This window comes from Folsomia candida, unplaced genomic scaffold (assembly GCF_002217175.1).
Source record: "Folsomia candida strain VU population unplaced genomic scaffold, ASM221717v1 Fcan01_Sc001, whole genome shotgun sequence".
NCBI classification, from domain to species: Eukaryota; Metazoa; Arthropoda; class Collembola; order Entomobryomorpha; family Isotomidae; genus Folsomia; species Folsomia candida.
Genome location: NW_019091193.1, coordinates 10,270,330 through 10,293,597, shown reverse-complemented (window position 1 = coordinate 10,293,597; position 23,268 = coordinate 10,270,330). Strand labels below are relative to the sequence as shown.

Sequence of the window (23,268 nt, the reverse complement as noted above, 5' to 3'; positions counted from 1 at the left end):
GTAAAATAGTGTTTAATTGGTTTGGGTAAATTAGTATAACATAACAATACTACAGTACTTATGTTAATTGTAACAAGTCTTAAGTATATCGATACATTTTTAATGTGAATATAAATGAGTACATACCACTTCCATCCCGGTCATTCGTGTACTGTAAATTAATTTATATATATATAAGTCACAAGAAAATAAACAAATTGTTTATTTTAATAAAGTAGATATAAAATATTGATAAAGTAGAATAATTATTATTCTACTTTATCAATTAAAAAACTGACCTCAGTGTAAGCAGGGGTTTCATCTGTCACGCGAGGCGATGGAGACCAATCTTTTGGAGTCTTTCCCAGGTGCTCCGTTACCACCCAGTTCAATTTTGGCCACCTTTGTGAATAGAAATATTTTTTTAATCACTTGTTTTGTGTTAAAATGAGCAGTATATTTGGGACATACGTATTATGAGCAAAAATTAATATTCATGAGAAAAATACTTTTCAACAAAACTACAATTCCTCGTGTGCAAAAACGGCTACAGCAAAAGGGCAGTCATTTTGCCACCCATTGTATCGCCATCGCCCCGATGAGAGGAGGATGGAGATAAGAGAGGATACACAATCCTCCTGACCAGTTCTAATTATCTAAAATTATGTGAATAAAATACCCACCCTTTGAATGCAACCACTTCTCCATTTGCAGCCATTTTAGGAAGCCCTTTCAGACAAAGTTCAGAAGTCAGAGCCACCGAGACATTGCAACTCCCTGTAAATGAAAAAAATCACATTTAACCGGGTCTGAATTTGGGAGTTACGGTTAAAAAATGCTTACCAAGAAGGAATCCAATTTGCTGAGATCCAGCGTCTTTAAAAATACATAAATTGAATGCAGTCGTCTATGCATAGTACAAATAGTCGTACTTGTTAAATTACTTAAACCTAAACTTACCCCTTCGTGTTAAAGGGACTTCAATAGGGACAGGAACAATGCCCGCAAAAAGACTGTAAAAAATGTATTTTATTATTGAGTTAATCATTTATATTTACTTGTTTAATTTATTTGAATAATTTGTTAGAGTGTATTTCATACCATCCGTAGAATATTGAAATAATAATAATATTATTATAATTATTATTATAATAATAATAATAATAATATTATTGAAATATAAATAACCTTAACCTGCCCCAGTCATACAAATCTCAGTGAGGGAGTCAAAAAAGCAGACACACACACACACACACAGAGTTGAACTGGCTACTCTTTGTATTGACGAGTAGTTTAGCTCGCATTTGCGAGCCACTTTTAAGCCCGTCAGCCAATCTCAATCTGCCCCCAGTGGTGCGGGAGTCAAAAAAGCACATACACACAGCCCAACTGGCTATTCTTTATCTGATGATTGATGATATTGATGGCGATTCATAGAAAAACTCAGTTTGGGAGTTACAAAATCAGAGTTTAAAAAATAAATTTATTAACGGGGCAAGAGTTTTTGTAAAGCCCAGCGAACAAATATTTTGAACGTGTATTAACGTGTAACATAAAACACTCAAATTTTCGGTTTTTTAGGTCCGTAGTTGTGGAAGAAACAAAGCTTTAGATTTTTCACTACACTGTTAAGACAAAAACATGACCGTTCAATTTAAGTATGGTACTCAAGCAAATCCAATACCTGGTCGAGATCCATTTTTTTACTACGAAAAAAGCACAATCAAAATGAGGCTTCTTACTGCAAACGACGTTGCAGGTATTTTTGTACATAATTTTATCCAATACGTCATTGTCTGATTTTAATTACGAATTTAACGCAGCTGTAACATTGCAACATACCACATTCACGCTCATTTTAGACAAGGAGGGGTCATCGCGTGAGATTACTCTAAATCACACAATTTCTAAGGACATTGTGCAGGGTTCAAAGGACACAATTTCAGCCTGGAAGACTCATTTGGCGCACATACCAATGGCCTGCAAAGTTCAGTGAGTTCTGTCTAATTTTAATACATATTTGGAATGCCAAAAAAAATAAATTTATTTTTTTAGAGAATTGGAAACATTGTATGGATGGGTATGTTCCCCTCAACATACCTACTCGTTGCATCTGTATACAACAGAGGATCAAATTGCAGAAGATTTGCGCAACACTTGTCGACTTTTGGGTGGTACCTTTGGGCACGTCCCGTTGAGTGCTTTTATTGCACTCGAGGAGTTCAGGGATGTCATTAAATCCAACATATCCGAGTGGTTGTACCTCATGCCAACTGTTCGGAGGAATTACTTTAACAATCCCCCTCCGCCTCCCGTTGTGGTTCTTTCGCCTCGCAAACTTCCACCACCCCCTCAATCGGAGTACAACATTGAAGATGATACAACCCTTGTGATAAAGTGCGATAAATGTCAGGTTAAATTGGCCTCTCAGTCATTGATGGATCAACATATTGAATTTCACTGAACCGTAGATGTGTTTGACAAGTAAATTTACTTTTTTTATGCATTCGTTAGACTCAAGTACATTTTATCAATAGGATGTAATTAACGATGTTATTGATATGTGTAATGATATTATTAGAAACGATGATAATTAGAAATGATGATATAGTTAAACTAATCGATACCTTCTTTAGACTATGTATGTACAATTACAGTGTAATTTTAGTTTATTTCCAATTTATTTATAAGATTTCACAAGCTTTTTTGTTTGTCTGACTAAGAATAAATTTACTGTTTCCTGCGAATTTACTAAAGATGTAAAATGTTTGAGTTTGTTTGGTTTAAAAAATAAATTTACTTGTGGTAAATTTACTGTCGAATTGGTAAAATTAATTAGACTCGGATTTTATACTCGAGGTTTAAATGTGTTCTTCGAATAGCACCATGAAATTTTCATTTTGATTGTCCTGTTTTTGGTTTGGCAGATTGTTGAGGTTTACGGCGTAGTTTGGAAGTTGGGGTTGGCGTTTTCGACGGAAGAAGTAGGTCAAATCATTGATGTAGTCTTGCTGATGACCTTGAAATGCATTATATCCTTGCACGTACATCATGTTTTTTGCTCTTCGGAGTGAATTTATCAAGTTCAGGTCCTCTTGTTCCAAAGCAATATCGACGTGTTGGACCCGTTGCAGTCTGTACGAGCCGTCTTGGAATTTTTTGAAAATTCGAATTGCGATAATGTTGTACATGAATCCGGTGGTCACAATGGAGATGGCTGGGCAGAATGCTGCAGATAATAAGGTCAGTAAACCTGGAACTCGGGGAAGCAAGGTGGTTCTCTCCAATTTGATGATATCCATTCCATCTCTTCTCTGGTACCACCTTGATCCAGCCGCAAGAACCAAGTGGCAATATCCCGAGTTTGGGGGGTCTACGTACAACAAGTCAAGATTAAATTGGGAAAAAATCACCATTAAAAATAAATTTACTTTTCTTACTTGCAAGTTCGGGGTCCACAACAACGCTGTTTACGCTGTTGGAATCTACGTAAACTGAACATGCTCGTAGTTTATCATCTGCAGGTTCCCACTTCACTTGCGCCGGGGAATGAAGCTTTCCAAACAAGTGGTGCGCTGTTTCTTGTCCCTCCACCTCTGAGAATGGGTCGTGTCCTGCAGATCCGCCTTCCAAACTCAGGAGACAACGATCATCAGAGGGACGAATGGTAGCAAGGAGTTCCAATCGGGCTCGTCTTCTCGACACAGCATAACCCTTTACTTCGGTAGCCCAATTCACGAATGATGAACCATCGCGAGAGAAGACATCTTCACACTCAAAGTATCCCTTTGTGGTACACTCTCTAGGGACATCGTCCAGCCGCAGTGTAGCTCCAAATCCACCATTATCTCGATTTTGCAGATGGGCCCTCATATTATCAGTATCGAGATAATTCCACTCGTGACCTTTGTGAGCTGGTGGGTTGAGGGACACCAGGGATACTCGGATGGCGAGCGGTGGTTGACTGAAAAGAATTCAAAATTTTAAATTCATCATTTAGTGGGGAAACAATAAATTTATTTTTTTTAAAAGACTGGCTTACTCAAACAGTTTTGGATATCCATAATTCTTTTTCTCCTCGTGGTAGAGCATAATGTCTCGTAATTTGTACCATTTACAGATACCCTCGTCGATGGTATGGACCATAACAAGTAAATTTATTGGGTCTTGCTGATGCAAGTGATCCGGGATCATGGATTTAATGATGCCCCGGTAGGCCATCATAGCGAATTTTCCGCCTCGGTTCTTACGAACGATGCATTTCCGGGTTGGTTTGATCATATTGGGACGGACTTCTTGCTCGGGATGATTTCTCCACAGCGTGTCCATTACTTGCTTCATCTGGTCCCACTTGTTGCCTAACGCGTAAGGGCGAATTCCGAAGCAGTGGGGATTCAAAAAGGTGACGAGGTGGAATATTTCACGTTTATTGAGAACGGGAAGCTCCATCGGTGTGAAATTAGGTTCCTGAACGACGCGACTGTACACAAAGGTTCATGAAATCATGCAAAACTAGATGACAAAAATAAATTTACTGTTTAAATCTACTCACTTTTGCGGACGGGAGAAAACACTTATCGATGACATGCCCAACAATTTAACTCGTTGAAGGCAACTGACGAGGCTAGTGTCGATCTTCCCCAAATGCAGTTTTTCCGAAGTAGGCTCAAATGCCACAGTCGCAAAGCGTTCTTGTAGCTTTTGCTGAGACTTTTCTTTCTGGATTTCATGGTAGTACAATCCTAAACTCGGAACTGCATGACACCCCTGAGACAGTAAATTCTGTAAATACGGCCCGTACGCAGGAAAGTTCATAGTTTCAGCGGATGAAGAGTTGTAATCCATGAAGAGATGGTTCAGGGGAAAGTTTTGCAACTTCCAAGCTTCGTGGAATTCTTCGTCTGGTTTAGAAATAAACCACATTGATGGGTCGTCTCCCGCAGAAATCAATGAGAAGAAGCATCTCGTCTTCATTCAGCTGATTCAATCAGAATAAATTAGACGAGACCAGTGTATTACGCTCTCATTTTATGGCAAAATGTAAAACAGTAAATTTATTTTTGTAGTGGGCTTACGATTGACTGTGAATCTTCGTCAGCCGGCGCCAGTAAATACATAACTGGGAATTCCGTGACATCGTTTGCGTAACGTGCAATTCTCCCATACACGTCCTGCACGTTGTCATCCATTCGGTCAATAACCCTCTGATTAATGGATAAAAAGTCTGATCTGGTCCACTGTCGCGTAGGTCGAGCCCCCGGAACGACTAGACCGTGAATTCTCGTGACCGTTTTCTTTTGTTTCCCATCATGCCGTCCATGAGGAGTTCTTTGAACGACGTCCTTCTCACCGCGGCTGCTGGCAGTGTTCGCTCCTACCAACGACGTCCGTCTTCGACCACATGCGAAAGGCTTTCAGATTGGCAAAGTCATCGGAGCAGGTCCGGAACGAAAAGTCCACTTTAGACTTCCAGTGCACTAACGAAGGGGTACTTGACTTGAACAAATCTTTGCTCATGTTCATGTGTTGTGCAACGATGATAACGGCGGATTGAAGGGTACCGGTCATCATCCCCCTCAAAATTAATTCCACGTGTTTTAAATCCATCGGAAGCTGCAAAAAATGCAAACAATAAATTTATTTTTCATATTCGAGTATTTTGACTGTAATTTAATCGGAGGGGAGTAAGAAATAACTTACTGAGCTCATCATTTGTCCTGCGAGGGTGAGATCAAATGCGTCCCACGTGTCTTGAAAAATAAATTTATTACGGATCAATCCACCTTTGTTGAGTAGACTTTGAAATCCTTCGTCCACGTGTAATTCATCTGGGACGGATAGCAACCCGTTGAAGTACGCACGCAAGAAACCAGCCGGAGGTTCCTGTGTAATTACATGTTCAAAAAAGTAAATTTACTATTCCAACAAAACGATTCATACTAAATCCTCAAATGCATTACCTGGTTGCGGTGCATCGTATTCATCATTGTAATTGCGGATAATATTACACTCTCCACGGGCAGTCTTTCTAATTCGGTGGGTTCAACCCTTTCTGGGTCATTGTTCCTTGGAGAGTGGATAAATTCTTGGGGGAACATATGAACGCAGAGACCAGGAGTTATTCGTCCCACTCGGCCTCTCCTCTGCACGTTTTGATCACGTGTCGCGAATGACAAACGAAGTTTGGGCAATGATTTTTCCCAATCGTAGTCAGAGATTTTGTGAAGTCCAAAGTTAAACACGATTTTTAGCCCTTCGATCGTCAACGAGGATTCAGCAATATTTGTTGCAATCACGATTTTTCTGCCTAATTGTTGGTCGGCTTTGACCGCATCTTGCTGTTCCGTGTCCTCTTGTTTTCCATGCAGAGGCAGCAGTCGATAATTTAAATGAGAAAAATTAGTTTCATATTCGGAAATGACTCATCGATTTCACGGACTCCAGGTACAAAAACGAGGACGTTCCCGTCTCGATAAGGAGCAAATTCGTTTGCCTGATCGATTCTGAAATAATAAAACAATGTGTTGGACCACATCAACTAAAACAATAAATTTATTTTTCAAAGTCTTGCAACTACCTTATCAAAGTGTTGAAAATGATCGGAATCATGGCCTTTTCAAACCAAGGGTTGGCAAATACGCTCATTAATTCTTCAATGTAATTTGCTGCATTGTCCCCTTCCACTTGAAGATCATTGGTGTATAGTTCCAAAACATCGAGATTTGCATTAAGGCCGTTGCCCATGTCCAGCACAAAATCTTCCACCGGCAGAGCCACTGCACCTCTAAAATAATTGACGAAGAGATGCGGATTGAAGGTCGCAGACATGATGACAATATTTGGAATGCGACGACCAGCGGGAACATTTTGCCGCAGGGTCTTGACTTGTGACATGACCACCTCCGTTTCTCTCCCTCGCTCGTGAACCTCGTCCACAATCACGGCCCCACACCGAAAGAAATATTCCGTGTTGCTAGCAATTTGTTTCGCAAGTAATCCAGCAGTGATGAACCACAATCTTGTGACCTCAGTGCCCACTTTGACGTGACCTCCTAAAAAATAAATTTATTTTTAGCTTCGACACATACATAATAACCAGACTCGCAAACAATAACAACTAACCTAGCTGGTAACCGACAAGGTCGGCCCGGTCACCGAGCTCGCGTCTCAATCGGTTGTAGAGCATGATTGCTGGTATTCTTCGTGGCACCACCACAAAGATGTCTTTATCTTGTCCAACAAGATCCAAAAAGATTTGGGGGATGAGGGTCGACTTGCCAGATCCCGTCATCCCAGTCACCATGAGGACCCCTCCTGTCCGACCCAGCACATCTTGAATACGAGGTCTGTATTCTGCCATGAGTTGTTCTTTATTTCGTGCAGCTGTGCAAGCACAAGAATAAATTTATTTTTACATCGCATTGTTATCTAGTTACGTTTTAAACCGTACCATTTCCACCACGACCACCTTCTCCGCGACCGCGCCCTGCACCACCACCGGCTCCACGACCACCTCCTCCACGACCACCTCCTCCACGAGCGGCTCCTGCACCAGCGCCGGCTCCACGCCCACCTCCTCCTCCTCCCCGAGCTACTACATGGGGGAAAACAAATAAATATATTGTACAATAATGTTGATCATAATCAGACAGATTGTTTACATCTTACGAAACCACCACCACGGGGCTGAGCCATTTTTTTCAAATTAGACGACGATTTTGATGAAAGACACTTGTGAAAGTTAAAAGTTGTAGAGTTTTGAATAATCAGAGTCAATCAAATCAGTCAGCAGGAGCAAAAAATTCTAAGTGCACACGAATCAAAGTTGAAAGTCTGAGTGAAAACCAATAAATTTATTTTTTGAGGTCAGCTCATTTCCAGACACTCGCGAGTAGCGAATCCGTTGGCTTGGCAGCAGACAGTTTATTCCCCGCGTCAGCTGAGAAAATGGAAGTAAGGTGATAAAGTAGTGAGGCGAGGACTCTGAATGAGTCAGCAAGAACGATGAAACTAAATACAAAGTAACAACGCAGATGGGAAAATGTGAAAACTAACAATTGAGTCGTATGAATTGAATTAAAACAATGTTTTATTAGTTCATAAAATTAGTTTAACAAAGTTCAACCGGAAATAAAGACTAATTCAATAATGGTAAGATATGAGGGAGTGTATCAAAGTTGGGGGTGAGTTTTTACCGGACCTAAAAATAAATTTATTTTTTGTCGGGTTTTCGAACATTATTTTGATGAAGGGGTTTGACAGCACACTTCCTCGACAGTCCAGACGCTTTAATGTTTGGTGTTATGTGGAGAGGGGTTGTCCACAGAACTATAGATTTCGATTTCGAGTTGGGTTTTTTTCCTCCAGGCTGTGCACATGATTTGTCTTGTCCTGATGCTGGAACCAAATCATTAATAGATTCTCCAGACGTGATAATAGGTTTATTGCGGGTCGCCTTGATAACTTCCTTTGAGTTTGTCGCAGTATGGGTTTTTACGTGTGCAGAGAAGTCCTTATACTTTATGAACTGTTCGGCGCATGAAGAACACACGTATCTAGGCAAAGACCCGTGATTTTCTGTTTCGTGTTTGCGTACCTTATTTCGTGTCCGAAATGTCTCTGAACAAAATCTGCGTTTGAAATTGACACCTAAATGATGCAGTTCATGGGTTCGCAAATTTTGAAGTAATGTTATACATTTTCCACATGTGCCACATGTGTAGGAATTGTTAGACTTAACGTATTTCATATTAGTCTGATGTTTTTTTGATGTTGCATGTTTCTTCAACGCTGCGGAACTAAAATAATAAAAGAGTAAATTTATTTTTCAGCCTACAAATTGTGTACCGAGCATAAACTTGTACCATGTGAATATAGTTTCGCAAACGAAGCATATGAATTTCTCCTTCGCATGTTGTTCGTGGAATGTGGCATGTGAGTTTAGCAAATTTTCACATTCAAATCTCGAAGGACAGCTGGGACACTGGAAAAGTGCAATGTTTTTGGTCTGAATCGTGAGGTCTGATTGAGGAGCAGGTGGAAGTTCGTGGGGAAGGAGAACGACATCGGGTAATAGAGGCGGGTTCAGAAAATATTCCTGCCGGATTTCAGGCATCAAATGCAGGCATTTCCGTATCTGTTCTTTGATTACACAAATGAATTCCTTGAATAGAAGAAAATCGTTCAGAGGTGTCATCGCAAAACAGCCACCCGTAAGTCGACGACACGCGTTCCTCAGCTTGTGTGCGAGATATTGATCTATCGTGTACATATGAAACGAGTATGTATGTGGTGGGGAGCATTTCCATCCGTAAAGTTGTTCTAATTCGCTGAAAATAAATAAATTTATTTTTCAATTCCAAGTAATAGTAACAAGTTGTTGGGACTCACACCACTTTGCACATATGCGCCCTCGTAGACGGATCCCACATGTCGGCTACAAAAGCGGAACCATCTGCAATATTGTGGTTCAATGTGTGATTTAGGCTTATTTCACGGGATGATCCCCCTTCATCCAGAAACAAGGTAAACGTAATGTGACTGAACGAACGATCTACAAGGAAAAAAAATACTTTGGTATTGTATCAACTGTTCGAAAAATAAATTTACTTGTCAGATCATCCTGAGCCAACGGTCTCATATCAATATCTTCCCCTTTGTTAAAAAAAGAGGGTCGACGCCAACGACCGGAATCTGTTGATTCCCACCAGTGGTCTTCACATCCATATCCATTCTAAATCAAAAGACACCATGTTTATGTAAACTATGAACCACCATCCAATTACGGTCGATGATAACCAGTTGTATGCTGGAAAGTATGTAACAATTACTCACCTTATAGTTCCATCAACAGATTACACCAAAAACCAAACAAAAATTGAACACTAATCGAAAGGATTTCCAAAGATAACGTTTTATTTAGGGAAGCAAAAGCCATGTCGATTCCTGTGTTGATCTCTTTCGTACTCCCGCTCAGTACGCAAGTTTGTGACATACGAGCGTTTGGCCCGCAAATTGCGAGCAGCAAGTTTTTAAGCCCGTAGGCTAATCTTTTGTTGCCCTAGTCAGACGGGGTGAAAATCTCGTCCACAAAAAGCAAACAACTTCCAAGTGGCTATTCTTTGTCTGATGATCTCCTTCTAAACACGAAAGTGGTACTATGAATAATAAATTTACTTTTTATCATGCATTCCATTTCATTGCACCATTTCCGACGTCCTGAAATACAAACTGCCCTGAACGCAGTCCTTTCATGTAACCGTAGCTTAATTGAATACAACAATAAATTTATTTTTACGCTGACATTAACAAATGTAGTTTTCACCGGTTGGATATGAAATCAGACTCATATTTTGAACACTTGAGCGTTGCATACGGGGTACAATTTTTTTTGTATTACAACTTGACACGTGGGAAAATAAACGCATACAAACACTGTGACGATTTCCAACCTCACCTAAGCAGTAGTTTTTGGTGTAATTTATTTTAAATATGCTTGAGGTAACATAGTGAGTCTTTCATTTAATTTTAATTTACTTTTTTTAAAAAAAATAGTTACTGCATAACCCCTCTACAACAACCCTGCGTGTTGTCCAACAATCCATGGTAAGTTCAAAACTGGTTCCACATTGTACAATTATTATTTGTATTGTTTATAAACTAATAAGTGCATGTAATTTTCACGCATCAAAATTACGTTCAGGAATCGTTATTTTATGGGACCTTTTATTACGATTGAAGTTTTATTTGCGCTTATCAAATTATGATTATTTACATGCATCCACCACACAGTCACGGCGTTTATAATGTGCTCTCATAAGTAATAATACTATTTTGTTTATGGATTCGCATTATTTACTCAGGTTGACTTCTAGTTTACTTATTGCCATTAAATCTCATCCGTTAAAAACCGGTCACTAAATTGGTTTTTTGTACTTGATGCATTCACAAATGAGTTTATTGCATGTGTTAAGAGAAAAAATGGGAGAATGTTCAGAAATTACCATCCGTAAAAGGCACACATAAAGTTGATTGGATCTGGAATTTAGAACACAGAAAAATGTAAGACTTTTAAAATAACATGGAATTATTTTAAGTAATTTGTTTCTCTCCGGTTATAATTAATTTCTATGTTGTAACTTACCATTGTTGGGGTAGACTAGAGCAACTCTTTCTCCGGTTTTGACAATACTTTCCCCTCTATGACCGGTTTTGTTGACCAATGCAAAAGCAATCTTATGTGAACGACTTAAAGCAAAGAATGTACACATAAATATTTAAGATACATTTACTTTAAAATATGCCACAAAAGTTTATCTTACGATAGGAGTTTTCCATATGTCAACGTGATCATCAACTTGCCATTTGGATCTAATACAGTTGCAACTGGAGCTTTGAACGTGGCCGATCCATAACGTTGGACCGCTGCCTCAAGATTGCGTGGTAGGCCAGATGGAATGGTTAGCTGTTCTCCTACCGCAGGAGACATTTGACTTCCTTCGGGAGCTGAAAAAATATGACCCACATGAAGAATTCCTTTAGACTAAATTCTCACTCAATCTGACTTCTTACCTGGTGCATTAGGATCCTTGTGCTTAGCTGCAATTTCTAATTCGATATCGTCATCTTCATAAAACTCGGGAAGAGGACGACGTTTTGGCCGTTTTAATGTATTTAGAAGCTGCTGAATTTTTGCGGAAACCTTCCACCTCCCAGTTCCAGTCAAAGTTCCTACAAATGCAATAATAATAATTAGCTTTTCAATATAAACCAAAGGAAGAACTTGAAGTACTCATTGGATTACACAGTTTTTTATAATTAAATAATCAGATTATGTACCTGAGCTTTGATCAGATGATGACTGACTTCTATTCTGTCGGTTAACTCTGTCTGCAGGTGCCAGACGCCTTGAGTTACCAGTGGAGGTCACATCTGGAGGCATTTGTGAAACTTGGGTTTGTGATTGATCTATAAAAAACAAGGACGGGAATAAGATTCGAGTTATGCAAAAACATTAAAACTGTGGAAATCCGTCTTTAAATTGTCATTTAATAAGTGAGATTTCTAGCAATACATTCGATTGATTTGATTTATTGATTAGACGCATGATGGTGTTCTTCCTATAGAAATCCCTAATATGTTTGAAAACAGACAGAAATGTCCCGAACAAACGTTCGACTGGACTGAAGAAAATGTAAATTGCGAGTCGCTCGGGTTGTGTGGCAGACTTACGTGCTCTTAGGTTATTCATGGCTTCCACCAAATCTGTAAGTTCAGGTCGACTATTTCTCTGAATGATTTGCTGTTGCTGGTTATACGCTTGGTGTGTCTCGGACGGCGCCTTCCGTTGTTGTTCATCTCTATTGCTGCGATGTTCAGGAGCTACAATTGGAGCTGAAACAGGCTTCTCCTCCCACCCAAGGTTACCTCCTGCCAAATTTCCTAAATTTGAATAGGTCAAGGTTGGTCCGGATCCATTTGATACTCTAAAAGTAACACAAGATATCAAACCGTGGAATACAGATATGCAACAAATGCCAAAACTAGTACACGTAAATATGTATTACCGATTTCTCTCTGGAAGTTTTGGAGGACCCGACATTTGTGTTTGTGAGCCGCTACTACTGTCAGAAATCACTAATGGTTGTGGAGTTTCATTAGTTACGCGACCTGCTGAACGTTCAGGTGGGGTTCCAGAATCTTGATCTTCGTGGTCACCTTCTTCGTTCCCAACGCTATCGTCATCCGTACTAGAGTCGCCTGTGAACAAAGTTGAGATACAATTAGTACTTTACTTAGACCGCACAGAATCAGAGCGTTGTGGACAATGAAATGTTTTTCTAGCTTAATCGTTTTATGTAAAAGTAAACAACTGTTGAAATCGCATATGTAAAAGGGCCAAATTTTCTTATAGCAGAATGTATTCGAAAATAAATTGCTACACTACAAACTACAGCTCTCAACAACCACTCGGCATTCTTAAAATACGTAAATGTCTAGACTTGGATTTCATACATGCATGCAACACTAACTGATGAATAACTCGGAGAAATCTTAAACGTTGCATTGATAAATAGTTTTGTTTGCATAGTCACTCACACCACCAGTGGATGCATTTTTTAATGTTGATCAAACTTTGAAAGCAATGCTCCCGAAGCCAGACATAAATTCTTGTCCACATGAGACAACGATCGGATTGACTCTCCCAACGTAATAATGAGAAAAGATTACCTAAAGAATCGCTCTATCTTAAAATCCAGAAAGTTGCACCACACGTGTATTTAAATCTGACCAAGGTTAAAATAAGTCCTTTAGAAACTTTAAATGAGTAAGCGATGAGCTGTCGAATGTTGTGTAAACTGCGCAAACCTGAAGAAAGAAGCCTTACAGAAACTTAAACACGCAATATACCCGAAATTCAACGTGCACTTACATATGTACAAGTCTTGTACTTCACAAAACATTAACTACTACACAGTTTCCATATTTGGCTTAATTTATTTGAACTGGGTTCAATCAACACATTGTATTATGCTTTCCTTGTAGTGACGATAGTACCAATGCATGTGTAGTGCAAAAACTATTCATACTTTATTACATGAGGTGCATTGCTACTTTGTGGAAAGAAAAAGTATTTACACTCATCCCATAATCACGCTCTGCTATGAAGTCTTCATGAATCGTATCAATTCAAATAAGCAAAATAAACCCCGCATAAGTATGTGCATGTATCTGTTATGTATGTATAACGCCATTTCCTAAACTATTGGAATTTTATGGACAAGGAAGAGATAGTCTTCAAATTTTAGTCCATGCATACGCATGTAAACGTGTACCGTATTTGTAAAGGCTTGTAACCGCAATAAGTAAACAGCCAATCGTGCATATACATATGTACATAGTAAGTTCAAAACCGCAATAAAAACGACTGTCGTTGCCAAGATCTGCCATTCTCGTTTAAACAAACTAGGTAGTGAAACGAGTAATTTAATTGGGCATGAAATCCATTAGTGGTCAATAACCAGTGCCTCTGTCATTTGTAATAAGACGAATGAAACATATTGTGAAAAGAAATTATTTGAACATAATAAATTGATTGATTCAGTGGCCCACTTACAGCAAACCTTGTAAAAATAAGTTTCCACGAAACACCTCCCAGAATCATTAGGGATAAGTAAGTTATCTCGCAAATAATTTCCAAACTTTCAGACAAATGTCTAAAAGTCGGGAATTCGTTGTCTCGCATCGCAGCTAAGGGAGGACATTGTACATAAGTGCTATTTATATACATTATAGATTTCCCATCTTTCCTTCCTTGTTACCAGGTACGCCACTCAACTGTCAAGCAGATCAGTTTCCAAACGCAAGCTTGTTTGGTCTATTAAAGAAGGAAGTGGCACAAAATCATCCCTCACTTCTCCGACTCCAGAAGTAATCTACTAAACCCCATTTTCTATATGCTGCCCCCCTCAGCTTTCCTTTCCAAAGAAATGCAATCAACTCGAGAGCAAAGAAATACTTTGATGTGCACTTATGGATGATTGTCATTCCAAGAAAATCCTTCCCAAAAACAATGATCCTTAAGTCATTAAAGTTGTATCTTACGAGGAAATATGGGCATTCTTACTGTTTAACCAAGGATTTCTCATCATTAAACTATGCAATTAAATTATGAAGTTGACTTACTGCCGACCTTTCCAGGAATTTTGTTCACAACTTGAAAATTTGCAAATATGTACATACGTTTAGATGCATGTGGCGTCCTTAAATTAATAATAGCGTCCCTTCCTCATATATTTATCACCAAAATTTAACCCGACGAACTGGTGGTTAGACAATACACATAATTAATGTGACAACACTTTCTCTTCTCGTTTTCCACTCAGTACTCACAGGTATTATATTTCTAGTGATAGGCTTGTTGATAGTGTTAGGTTACAAGAAAAGCACGATTCCTTTATCAATACTCGCGCCCCTTTGTTGAATATCATTCCAGCAAAAACAAACTAATTGCTTGGGACAAAAGTCAGCACACTAAGCAGTTTCGCGACTACAACGATACACTTTAAGACAGTCTATCAATACTGAACAGACAAGAACCTGAGAAGTAACTGTAATCATAATCGTGATGAATCATCAGTACCAGCAGTAAAGAATGTATGTATTTATGTATGACTCCTCAAGGATGTCTCGTATCTTACTCGTTAACCACAACGATGCACGTATTTATACAGTGCAAAATGCAATGCAACGCTCTTGAGTCACCTATCGATGCATGAACACCAAGAATGACCAACTTTATGTTAATTAAATGAACTTATCCCAAACAGGATGATATCACTAGACAATCATAAAGGATCTTATGAGGTGGTGTCCAAAAATAAATTTACAGTTTGCAGAAAAACTGTTGGATTTTTAATTCCAGACAAATTCGGGACATATATAAAATGAAACCCACCTGGCTGGTAGCCCCCTGGACAGTTTCGCCTGGACGGCATTGGAAGTGATGGTTTCGGACGACTTGACATTGCAGCGAGCGCTTGTTGAACCGCTTCCTGGCGGACCTCTGCAAAGCATAAAATTAGTTCATTATTGAGGCTAATAGATTTACACAAAGTCGTCAGTTATCAAATCAATTACAGACCTGAATGGTATCTGCTTTCGTTTCTGGTGACATTTCTATTAAAATTTAGTGAAACGCATGTTAGAATTTTTAATTTTTAACAGTTACATAATGAGTTTTATGGTTATTTTACCTGTGTGCCCTTCTTTTGGCCCGTGTGCTTGGACTTGCAGCTCCTTCACTTATCTTGGGGGCTGAAATAGAAAAAAAACACGTTAGTCACACGCATGATTAAAATTCCAAACAAATTGGTTTTAGCTTAGCGAATTTACTGAAATACTACATTGCTTGTTTAGCTTATGTATCACCATACTTCGTTCTATTCTAATCTCCACATTAATCGTGTTAATCCACTCCACATTTTTCACTAAACTTTTCCCATCTAGTTTCTCAAAGCAATGTCTTAATCGATTTTTGGTTACAGCGTACAATTTAACAATTTTTTTTAACGATATCTTTGAGCTATTCCTCTAAGTAAGCAAAATCTATTCATGAGCAATGTTGGGCAATTTCTCTTTGCAAAATTAAAAATTTACAAACAAATCTTTCTCCATGATGCAATTTCACAACTTTCCTTTATCCAATTAAGTCACTTCTAGTTTCCTCCTAAAACTTTGCTTTATATGCATGGATAATTCACTCGTGCCTTCACATAGGTAAGCCTGAACTATGTATTCATATGCTCTGATGAGCAAACAATAATAATAACAGGGCGGAAATGAGCAAAACTCTTACCCAGGACTTGTTTCGGGGCGTAGGGTGCCAGAATACGGGTTTTCTTCTTCTCATAACCCTTTTGTGTTATATCACCTGAAAAATAAATTAGAACATTGTTACGAGCTTGACAAGTGTTAACAATATATTTGAGTTATAGGATATACTTCGAGAAATCAGAGCCAATACACATTTTTGTTTCATTTATATTCGCAGAAGAAATATTGGAACTAGATCCTGTACGTGATAGGACATAAAAATTAACCAAAGTCATCAGCAATACAACTCCTCTGGGTTGGGAGTATGCTTTTAATAATGTAATGTTTGGTTGCATCAAGCAAACCAAACCAAATCTTATAATGGCTGATAAGTCAGTACCCAGCCAACAAGTACATCTTATCACGATCCTGGAATAATTTAATTTTTGGGTTGTATATTGAATGAATAAGTTACATTATTATACGTCGGATGTGGCCATGATCGGATTACATGTAGTAATTCGATATGATGAGAAAGCATTGCATTTTACATGCAACATAAGTACACAAATCTACATAAAATACAGCTATAGTCGCTCTGCTGCTGCTGGGTAACGAGACACAAGGGAATGAAAGGTAGTAATATATGTAGAACATTGAAACGCTGATGTAATCGAACAAAATGAGTCTGGGTTTCTTCCCTTCGCTGTTGCATCCTTTTAACAATGCTACAGATTTAGCAGCCTACATCACAACATCTACAGATTTAAGTCATAACAATTATACTGATAGGCTCGATACGACCACGTTGTAATTAAAATGCTCTCGTATATATCCTATATGCACCATTTACATCTAGCATGATTAGGTAAGCGGTTTTCTAACAGCCTGCCTCCTGGAATGTGATCAGTGATGCAGTTTTCCTATGAAACATTGGTTGACCTAAATGAGGCACCCCGTAATTTGAAGTGGATATGCATATCGCTAGAATATTCTCGGGTAAACATTTCATGAAGAAAGTTGTAACTTTAACTTTGTGAGACAGCCCTTTCCCTCTTTCCACCATGGTCAATGCCGCAACCAAATTGAATTATTCAACTGCACTGTACGTACACCATACAAAGTGGAAAATTGCATAAGCCAAATTTCTTAAAAAAGGTAAATACTTTAACTGAGCTCAAGTTGAAGTGTTAAAGTTGATGAAACCAGTCCAACAGAACTTTAGTTTTATATTAAAAAAGTATTTACACATATAAGCTACAAAGTACATAAACTTTAAGTCTGCTGTGTTCTTGATTTGAGATTGTGATACATGTGTACACAAGCTTTCTCCGGTTCGAGTTTTAGCGAAAGTTGTACACATATAACAACATGATTGGTTTACTTCGACAACTAAATTCAGTTCAAGTGAATTGGTGAAATGGATAACAAGAGATCACCTGAGTGCTTTTCTGCATCCATTAAACAGAAATAAAAGAACCCCCTTCCACACTTATGGTTTAATGGATTTTCATGCTAACAAGAAAGAAAGAAAGAAAGTGCTCTTTCCCCTCCAGAGTAAACACTTGTGCACGACTTTTGTTAGTAGTACCCACTACTGAGTGAGTCGCAATCAAGTATATTACGAATTTCAAACCATCTTTCAATCTGTAATTTCTCCTTTCTGTATTATTCCAAGAAACTGTGCAAAATCAACAAAGAATTCATTATTAAGGGATTATACACCTACATACATATGTACATATCTCGACTATATTTGGAGAAATACATGGATTTATTTCTCTCGGAAATATTAGTATGAAAGATTCTTTCATGCTTATACAAATATAGTGAAGTGCTAATATTGAGGGTAAACTTCAAATTAGATATCAAGAAAATTAGCTTCTCCTGCTTGATTCAATTACACGCTTTCCAACGCTCTTACAAGTTGATTAGTTGATTACCCCACTCCGAGATTCTACTTTGGACAGTGTGCAATTTCCGATAAAAGATTAATCATGCTCCCGTCCACAACGTCCTTACCACATTTCACGTCATCATCACTCGTCGAGGGCTCTTCTCTTGTTTCTTCCAGTTCTTGCAGCCATTTGTAGAGCTCTTCGAGGTCAACCCAGTTATCACTGTCAGCGTTATGACTCCTTGGAGGAACCGTAGGCGCTTGAGCCGAGCCTCTGACACCACTCAGAGGCTGTAAATTCGAAACCATTCTTGGGGGCAGAGAAGCAGGGTTCGGGGTCCACCGAGACAGATAGGACGGCTCCACGAGTCGTTGACTAGGATATGATTTGTGTGTTGGTGGAATTGGATGGGGCAGAGGGCCCGCTCCGCCACCGCCGTTAACTCGGCTACCCTTTTGCTTATTCTCCACGAACATTGTTCTTCACAAATAATACTAAAGTTATCGCACTGGTAAACTACTAATAAGGATGCGCTCCGCAGCCAAGTTCCTGTTTTCGTACTAGTGCTCACTTTTTAATGAACAGCGAGCAAAACTAAGTATGAAGACGCCTTTCTCTCGCTCGTATACAACTTTCTCCATTGCCCCAGAAGGACGAGCACATTAAACAAGACGACGGAGAATGTACACTGATAGTTGAACAAAGAGTACCATTATAAATAGTACTAATATATATGTATATTCTCTTCTCTAGAAAATTATATGGTGTTGACACCCCCAGCAAAACAATCAACAGTCGCACCGGTCATTAAACGTAGTATCCGTCCAAGTGGTCTGATCTATGTATCTGTGTTGACTATGAAATGAAATAGTCGTGGATTATTGTGTTTTCTTTACAATACGGCCAACTTTGATTATATGTAAGCTCCTGCAATCGGTAACTTATTGCATTCTTTGATACGACGACTTGGCATCAAAGGAAGAATGCCAAGTAATGAGATGCGATAAAAGCAGAAGAGGATGACAGAAGGATTCCCCAGCCAGAACTCTTTCCTCGCACGGCGTGCACCTTGTTTGTTTGGAGGACGCTTCTGAATAAAGTCAGACTTCCAAAATGTTGGAAAGTCAGAAGTCAGTCAGGACAGGAGGAGTTGGTTATTTGCTGGGTTGTTGGCTCAAGGAAATGCATTTAAGCCGTTCCTAGTCGCGTAGCACACCTTCCTTCCGTTTTTTATTGGAACGACAGAATGAGATGCTCCTCCGGCTTATCTTCTCCACCACCCGTGCCCATGCCATTGCTCAAGAGTGTGCGGCAGAATTACTGTTAAAGATAATCAACCAGCCAACTGCTCCTTGCAACACGCACGTACAAACTCCCGAATATGTATGTATCACAGATCACAGATGTTGGATATGATGAGGGTCTTTGGTTCTTGATATTTAATAAAGTCTGAGACAGAGCTCCTTTGTTTCTTATATTCTCTTATGGCTTTATTCAGCGCTGATTACGTCTTCGAGGTACTCATACATATGTGAACTTGCAAATGGAAAACTACTGCCAAGTACCAGCCGAAAACACAACACACATTTTACTCGTATGCACAAAACGAGGTTCCAAACTTTTACTTCTCACAGGAATGTGGACTAATTTGCTTCAAAGTTTAGCACGTGCCTATAAAAATGGGTTTTGGTGCTTTGTATTTCAAAAGCGTATCACATTCAGTTTCAAAGTTTGTTAATTTAGCTTTCTTTTGTTCTTGTTGAGATGATAAGGTGTGTTACACACACGGATATGTTGAACACAGATGCACAAGGTTGACGTTTTACTTTGATAATTTTTTTGATTAAGCTTTTTGATAATTACAGCGATCAACAGACTGTGTGTATCATGGCGTGGCGTGGCGTGGCCGGGGTCAGCAACTACTGATGGTGGTGAAGGCTGCCTCAATTCATTCAGCGTATTTAATTATGTAATGAAGAAGCCTTTAAAGATGACTGCAGGAAGTTTTATGTGAATCTCTTAGAGAACCAATGCGACAGAATTATTTATCCTTGAATTCCTCCGAGGCAATTAATTTTATTAACGTTCAGTCAATTTGATGGTGATGGTAGCCTGATCCAATTGCGTACTTGTGCTGTCTGCCACGATCCAACAACGCAAGCACCACTGAAAACCCATTGTAAAATCTAGATATTTAAATCAATAGGAGCAGGCACGATAACTCAATAAATGTCCCTTGTTGTCGCTTTTCCTCCTGACAATGTACCATACGCACAAGTCAGAATTTATATTTATACTCCTCGTACAAATACTGCATAGGCGTACTGAATAGAACGTGTTACGTATTATTCACTCCTTCCATTGTCCATAACCTTCGATTATACGGTCAGCGATATTTATATATATATACACTTCTGGTGCTAGTTGCACTGATGATTACATAATTCGGGTAGGTTGTTGCTCAATACACCTAAACTGACAAAGAAATTTTGTCTCGTTTTTTCAGAACCAATCGTTCGCCAGCACAAAGTGTACCGAAAAGGGGGAGAAATACATTGCCAAATTTTTGGTTTTCTATTATATTTGCACCAGCACAGACTGAAGTACAACTGATTATTGCAGGGAACCTTTTGAGAATAGTAGAAATGCGAAATTTGCAGCTGCACGTTTCAGACGATGACATCAACTGCTGAATTTGGCGATAATAATAAAACTCACTCGTCCACGAATCCAATAACCAGCCAAGTAAGAGTTACTGATGTTCAGTTTAGAATTGCTGTGCAATTTAGACAATAATATTCCATTGCTGGGTAGCGTGGCGGCATGTGATTACGCAAGACGTGATTAACTAACTGGATGGCTATTAAAGGAAGAACGAACGTCTTCATTGTCAGGTTGCAAGTATAATATGATTATCATTTAGGTGAGCGATGAGTGAGTGAGTGAGTGAGTGAGTGAGTACGAGTAGATTTGTAGGGTGGTGACTTGACGGTGATAAATCGATCTCTCTCGATTATTACTTGTTGCAATTAAATTAATATTGCTGATAACCGTGTCCATCTTAACTTTTTCATGGGATAAAAACCCCTCTCTCGTTTTACCAACGCTGAAAACGTGAGTTATTGTTATTCTTCCATGTTTGGTGTGTAGCAGAAAGAGAGATACCAGCAATGTTAGTACATATGCGTGTAATAATGTCTGCCTCTTGTTATCGCTCAATTTTACCAGAATCTTTGTTTCGTTGTTTTTTTATAAATAGGAAACTTAAAGGCCGACGGTGTTTTAGAAAACTTTCACTACCACCAATATGCGTAAATATTTATGAAACTTGTGAGAGATAACTGTAAAATGACTTTATCGCAAGGTGTGAATGTAACGACTGATTGGGTTCTACCAAACTAGTAGTAGATCATCAAACTCAAGCTTATAAAGAGGACACACACCGCATCTGTTGTCGACATAAAACAAGGCATTTAAGACGAGACCAGCAGCAGACCATTGACCATGAATGAAAAAATTAGGAACGTTGAGCAAGTTTGTCTTTAGTAGATGGTGATCCGACTATAACAACATTTATTATGTATGAACTGACACATGCCTTATTTGAGTTATATCCACAAGGCAATAATCCAAAACTAAGTAAGAAGTAGAAGGAATGATTGGCTGAGGAGGACGATACGAGGTTTACATGCAAGATCGACGGGCTAAATGGAACTACTAATACCACTTCTAATACTGACAGTGTTATGGTTCAAGTTCCGATTCATAACAATAAGTCAATTAATGCAACAGGGAGTTCTTGCGGCAGTAAGCTGTTAAAGATTAGATCAAAGTGTGCTGATGCTACATATTTAGTTTCATACTCAACCATGCAATGACACACGCACATTGTGCTTTTACATTAGGATGCAATCTTTTACCTATGCATCAAACAACGTGACCATAAACCATGATAATTTTTCTTTTCATTAGGTTTAAAAGTTCGACGAAAGCAATGTCAAGAATTACTTACATTTGTATCGCAATCGTATGTGTATAGGTATGCAGATATTCAGTATTTGTAATCATATTATAGTGAAAATGGAAGTCGAAGAAATGGTGCATGAACAGATAAAAAAACTTACGAGGGATAGTCAAAACCAAATCAGAACCGAAACCCTATTTCTTAAAAACTACGTTACACACTACAGAACTTTTGATGAGACAGGTTTTCATTATTTGACTGGCATTTGATTTTATCCGTAGGCCGAGTAAGACACCTATAATAAACCTCCTCCTACATTCTCCAACCTTAATTTGCATGTACATATTCTACCACACCTTAAATATAATAGCATCTAGTAATAATATGACTATGATCAAACACTAAGACATCTCATCTCTTATACCTCACTTCTAGTTTATCTATCAAACCTTAAAAATAAAATCTGCAACTTTTGATTCTTATTTATGAGTTCAAAATCGTTCATCTTCCATTCATCACACAGTGACGTCACCCACTACATCTCCTTTAAAACTCGTGTGCCAAAAGCATCAAGTTAAGAAAAAAATTAAAGAAAATCTGCCAAGTGAGAACAGTAAAACAAAAGACGGCAGTAGCAAAGGCGCACATGTGCTGTATGCACAATATCAAATCCGGCTACTCTAAATTATCAAGTTTAATTAACTTCCAAATTGTTTGCATTTTAGTAATTGCAGCGATTTTTATTGGACCCAAGGGTGCATCCGACACTCGCACAAACATGGATTGATTACGTGATGTCAGCGTCACTCTTCAAAGTACTTTTCCACAATCCATCATTAGTAGAATAATCAGCACATCTGACTGGTAGCGGTGAATGAAATATTGTATGTAATAAGAATCACAGCGCATGTATCCTGTCTACAAATATGAATCTTCTAATGCATCAAACAGTATATTTATAACGTTTAATTTTATAACTTAAAAAAATAATTCTTCTGCTTCTAGTAAATTATCCGTAAATTATCCAGGTCGTATTTTAGCATAAAGTAGTTGGAGGTGTACAGACTCGAATAAAAGTGTAGTGTTTTTACAAACGCTTTGAACAGCTAACCG

The 23,268-nt window shown here is 38.6% G+C and overlaps 4 protein-coding genes across 11 annotated transcripts in view; all 4 read right to left on the bottom strand.

Moving 5' to 3' along the window:
- The window catches only part of LOC110847953 (disco-interacting protein 2), a 58,937-nt gene that overhangs the window by 8,100 nt on the left and 27,569 nt on the right, over positions 1 to 23,268 (bottom strand). For 2 of the 6 annotated variants that reach the window (XM_022095011.2, XM_022095017.2), the window contains exons 2-17: positions 16,337 to 16,411; positions 15,735 to 15,795; positions 15,623 to 15,657; positions 15,437 to 15,544; positions 12,546 to 12,738; positions 12,211 to 12,464; positions 11,818 to 11,946; positions 11,551 to 11,709; positions 11,301 to 11,484; positions 11,123 to 11,226; positions 10,983 to 11,016; positions 940 to 992; positions 823 to 855; positions 663 to 756; positions 279 to 381; positions 127 to 151 (exon numbers count right to left, since the gene is read on the bottom strand). In XM_022095011.2, the coding sequence (XP_021950703.1) occupies positions 127 to 151; positions 279 to 381; positions 663 to 756; positions 823 to 855; positions 940 to 992; positions 10,983 to 11,016; positions 11,123 to 11,226; positions 11,301 to 11,484; positions 11,551 to 11,709; positions 11,818 to 11,946; positions 12,211 to 12,464; positions 12,546 to 12,738; positions 15,437 to 15,544; positions 15,623 to 15,657; positions 15,735 to 15,795; positions 16,337 to 16,411 (1,644 nt within the window). Of the gene's footprint in view, positions 1 to 126; positions 152 to 278; positions 382 to 662; positions 757 to 822; positions 856 to 939; positions 993 to 10,982; positions 11,017 to 11,122; positions 11,227 to 11,300; positions 11,485 to 11,550; positions 11,710 to 11,817; positions 11,947 to 12,210; positions 12,465 to 12,545; positions 12,739 to 13,209; positions 13,361 to 14,664; positions 14,787 to 15,436; positions 15,545 to 15,622; positions 15,658 to 15,734; positions 15,796 to 16,336; positions 16,412 to 16,482; positions 16,535 to 18,315; positions 21,195 to 23,268 lie in introns of those variants that run through there. The other 4 variants (XM_035847040.1, XM_035847042.1, XM_035847043.1 and 1 more) reach the window with 4 other exon arrangements.
- Positions 1,982 to 6,353, bottom strand: LOC118434179. Of its 2 annotated transcripts, XM_035847046.1 has the most exons (7): positions 5,940 to 6,353; positions 5,680 to 5,862; positions 5,055 to 5,592; positions 4,532 to 4,957; positions 4,022 to 4,459; positions 3,420 to 3,943; positions 1,982 to 3,352 (listed from the first exon to the last, which is right to left on the bottom strand). In XM_035847046.1, exons 4-7 carry the CDS (start codon positions 4,951 to 4,953, stop codon positions 2,841 to 2,843), a joined length of 1,896 nt encoding a protein of 631 aa, XP_035702939.1. In that variant the 5' UTR covers positions 4,954 to 4,957; positions 5,055 to 5,592; positions 5,680 to 5,862; positions 5,940 to 6,353; the 3' UTR covers positions 1,982 to 2,840. The 2 variants fall into 2 exon arrangements, with proteins under 2 accessions (XP_035702939.1, XP_035702938.1); XM_035847045.1 differs by having other exon boundaries at positions 4,532 to 5,592.
- LOC118434182 (ATP-dependent RNA helicase DHX33-like) lies at positions 6,362 to 7,917 on the bottom strand. The gene is made up of 2 exons (XM_035847050.1): positions 7,102 to 7,917; positions 6,362 to 7,031 (listed from the first exon to the last, which is right to left on the bottom strand). The coding sequence occupies exons 1-2, from the start codon at positions 7,337 to 7,339 to the stop codon at positions 6,553 to 6,555; spliced, it is 717 nt and encodes a 238-aa protein (XP_035702943.1). The 5' UTR covers positions 7,340 to 7,917; the 3' UTR covers positions 6,362 to 6,552.
- LOC118434180 (zinc finger protein 440-like) lies at positions 7,925 to 10,115 on the bottom strand. Of its 2 annotated transcripts, none has more exons than XM_035847048.1 (5): positions 9,814 to 10,115; positions 9,589 to 9,712; positions 9,370 to 9,532; positions 8,844 to 9,308; positions 7,925 to 8,777 (listed from the first exon to the last, which is right to left on the bottom strand). In XM_035847048.1, exons 2-5 carry the CDS (start codon positions 9,617 to 9,619, stop codon positions 8,192 to 8,194), a joined length of 1,245 nt encoding a protein of 414 aa, XP_035702941.1. In that variant the 5' UTR covers positions 9,620 to 9,712; positions 9,814 to 10,115; the 3' UTR covers positions 7,925 to 8,191. The 2 variants fall into 2 exon arrangements, with proteins under 2 accessions (XP_035702941.1, XP_035702942.1); XM_035847049.1 differs by having other exon boundaries at positions 8,220 to 8,609; positions 8,677 to 8,777; positions 9,589 to 10,115.